This window comes from Impatiens glandulifera, chromosome 1 (assembly GCF_907164915.1).
Source record: "Impatiens glandulifera chromosome 1, dImpGla2.1, whole genome shotgun sequence".
Lineage (NCBI taxonomy): Eukaryota > Viridiplantae > Streptophyta > Magnoliopsida > Ericales > Balsaminaceae > Impatiens > Impatiens glandulifera.
Window position 1 is genome coordinate 30,001,432 of NC_061862.1, and position 2,544 is coordinate 30,003,975.

General features: G+C 47.1%; 1 protein-coding gene across 1 annotated transcript; it reads left to right on the top strand.

The window, feature by feature from the left end:
* Positions 1-1,033: 1,033 nt before the first annotated feature.
* Positions 1,034-2,191, top strand: LOC124923092 (myosin heavy chain, clone 203-like). Its single transcript, XM_047463545.1, has 2 exons — positions 1,034-1,558; positions 1,667-2,191. The coding sequence occupies exons 1-2, from the start codon at positions 1,034-1,036 to the stop codon at positions 2,189-2,191; spliced, it is 1,050 nt and encodes a 349-aa protein (XP_047319501.1).
* The last annotated feature ends 353 nt before the right edge of the window (positions 2,192-2,544 follow it).

Consider the following 2,544-nt stretch of genomic DNA (forward strand, 5'->3'; position numbering starts at 1 on the left):
AACCGGAATATATCACAATCTGTGATATCTTTGCAAGGGCGATTCTAGCAAGGGGAGGGAACTACAGCAGCCTCACCAAAGACAAAATCAGAATGCTGGTCGGCTTGATAGAAGGAACAAAAGTTAATTGGGCAAAGGTAGTGTTCCACAACTTGATGGAAATGGTGAAACCGGACTCAAACCGGTCTTGGGGATACGTCGTTCCTCTAGGTAAGATCTTCCTCCATCATAATATCAACATTGGTCCGGGCGTCACCGTCTCCACAAGAAGCCTGATCCGGTCCAAACAATTCCTGGAAAGGAAGTAGTCGGCCCCCGGTTCCACAAGTGGCCGAAAGAAGGCAACCGACAAAAAGCGGCCCCAGCCAAAGAAAAGGCCGAAAGCAAAGGAAAAGAGAAAGTCACTTTCTCGGAACCGCCGCAGCAAACTGAGGATGAAGAGTCGGCTTCCAATTCTGAAAGAACCGACACAGAAAAGACCGATGATGAAAGATCGGCCAATGAAGAAGAGCATTCGGGCCAGAGCCCCGATAATGCCGGACCTGACACCAACCTTGAGACCACCGAGGTAGTGAAGAGGGTGGTGAAGATGCTGGTGATGAAGGCGGCGACAAAGATAATGAGGAGGCCGAAGAAGCAGAGGCCGATAGGATATCTCTGAAACTCCTTCAGGGCGCCAAAAAGCGAGCCGAGTCGATTGAGGAGTTATACCTGGAATGGCACGAGCACCGGTTCGGCAAACCGTATAGGCAAATCCTACCGGGCTACACAGACATGGAATGCATCCAAAGACTGAAGGAAGTGGAGGACTTGATCATGAATCTCACAAAATCCAACACAATTGAAGAGGTATTACACCGAACCTACCTCTTAAAACCACAGGTACAACTACGGAAGCTAACCACACGCATCCGGAAGATTACGGAGGAGTTCGAAGAGGTGGGACCGGAAGACACCTTAACACCGCGGGTGTTAGAAAGGCTTGTAAAAAGCCAAAGGAGACCTCATTCAAGAAATTGACCGGCTAGAGGCAATGTACAGTCAAAGAGAAATACCGGTCTATACTGCTCCCCGGATCGAAACGAGTCCGGATCACTGTCCACCTCCAAGGGAGAATGCGGCATCAGAAGAATCCGATGAAAGGGCGGATCCTCTTCTCACCGGGAATTCTCCACTTACACAACCGGAAGTCTCCGAATCAGACTTCACAAAGGAATGGGTTGAGAGCCGTTTTCAAAGATTTGAAGGCTCAACAACAGAACGGATTGATAGGCGTATTCAAGAGTTTGAAGACTCCGCGGTTCAGCCATTCAAGGAGAGATTCCAAAGAATCGTTTGCTCGGCACTCAAGTTCGCCGAAACCACAAGGTATCTCTTGGACAAAACTCGGGACCGGCTCTCAGAAATCAACGAAGATCAACAGGAAGAGGCGGTTCTGCGCAGTAAATACTTTAAGCGAACCGTAATTTTGGAGGATACGACCTCCGAGTTAAAGGAAAACTTTGGTCGGCTTGAAAGAGAGACCGATCAACGATTGGCGGAGGTTGCTGAGGACCTGGTCGGCACAACACTCGGACGGGTCTCCGAACTCGAGAAGAAAAATGAGGGTCTCGAGGCCGAACTCAAGGCGCTTTCCGAACAAGTTGCCGAACTGCTGAGGGCTAAGATAAATGTGGATGACGCGGCTGTAGCGGCTGATGCTCAAACGGCTAAGAGGGTCCAGGATGAGCTGGACGCCGAAGCAAGTAAAGAGAAGGAAGCACCGCGATCATCCCAACTTACCGAAGAAGAAGAGGAAGCCGAGCGACTTCGAAAGGCAGAGGCTAAGTTCCCGGGACTTACAAAGAAAGCAGCCGCTCAAGCTGCGGAGGATGATGCGCGGTTGGAAAGAGAAAGACGGAGGCTGGAAAGTTTCGCAAAAGATAACAAGAAGAAAAAGGCAGCCTCCTCCGTTTCAGCGCCGACAAAGCGAAAGAGGGAACCTTCAAAGAAAGCCCAAATAGCCGACCTGCTCAATGAGGTTACTGAAACCGTCATTACGAGTATACCGCAGCAGGCAGCTCAAGTCGAAGAGGAGGTTGAAGAACAACTGCAGCCCCGGTCTACAAGACAACGAGTTTCCGAACCGGCCAGTCGACCGCAACCGGAGAAGAAAAAGCGGAACATATATGACTTCTCGGACTCGGAATAGGGGCTCTCTTTCCTTTACTTGTCTTAGTATTTTTATATATTATGTTATTTTCGGTTATCTATACTATATATAAAGCTATTTTTGAAACCGACCATCTTTTGCATCTCTACTTAGTTTTGATAATTTTAAATAAAATAATCAAAAAGGGAGAAATCGATAAAATAAAAGATAAGACTTTTCCAAAATTTTTCTCTCAAAATTTTTCGAAAAATTCTCCTAAGTCAGTTTCAAAAATCCGGACAAACAAAACAACCGGCCTACGGTTGCAAACTTACATGATTTTGATAATTTTAAATAAAATAATCAAAAAGGGAGAAATTGTTAGATAAAATCAGACCGGTTCAAATAAACCT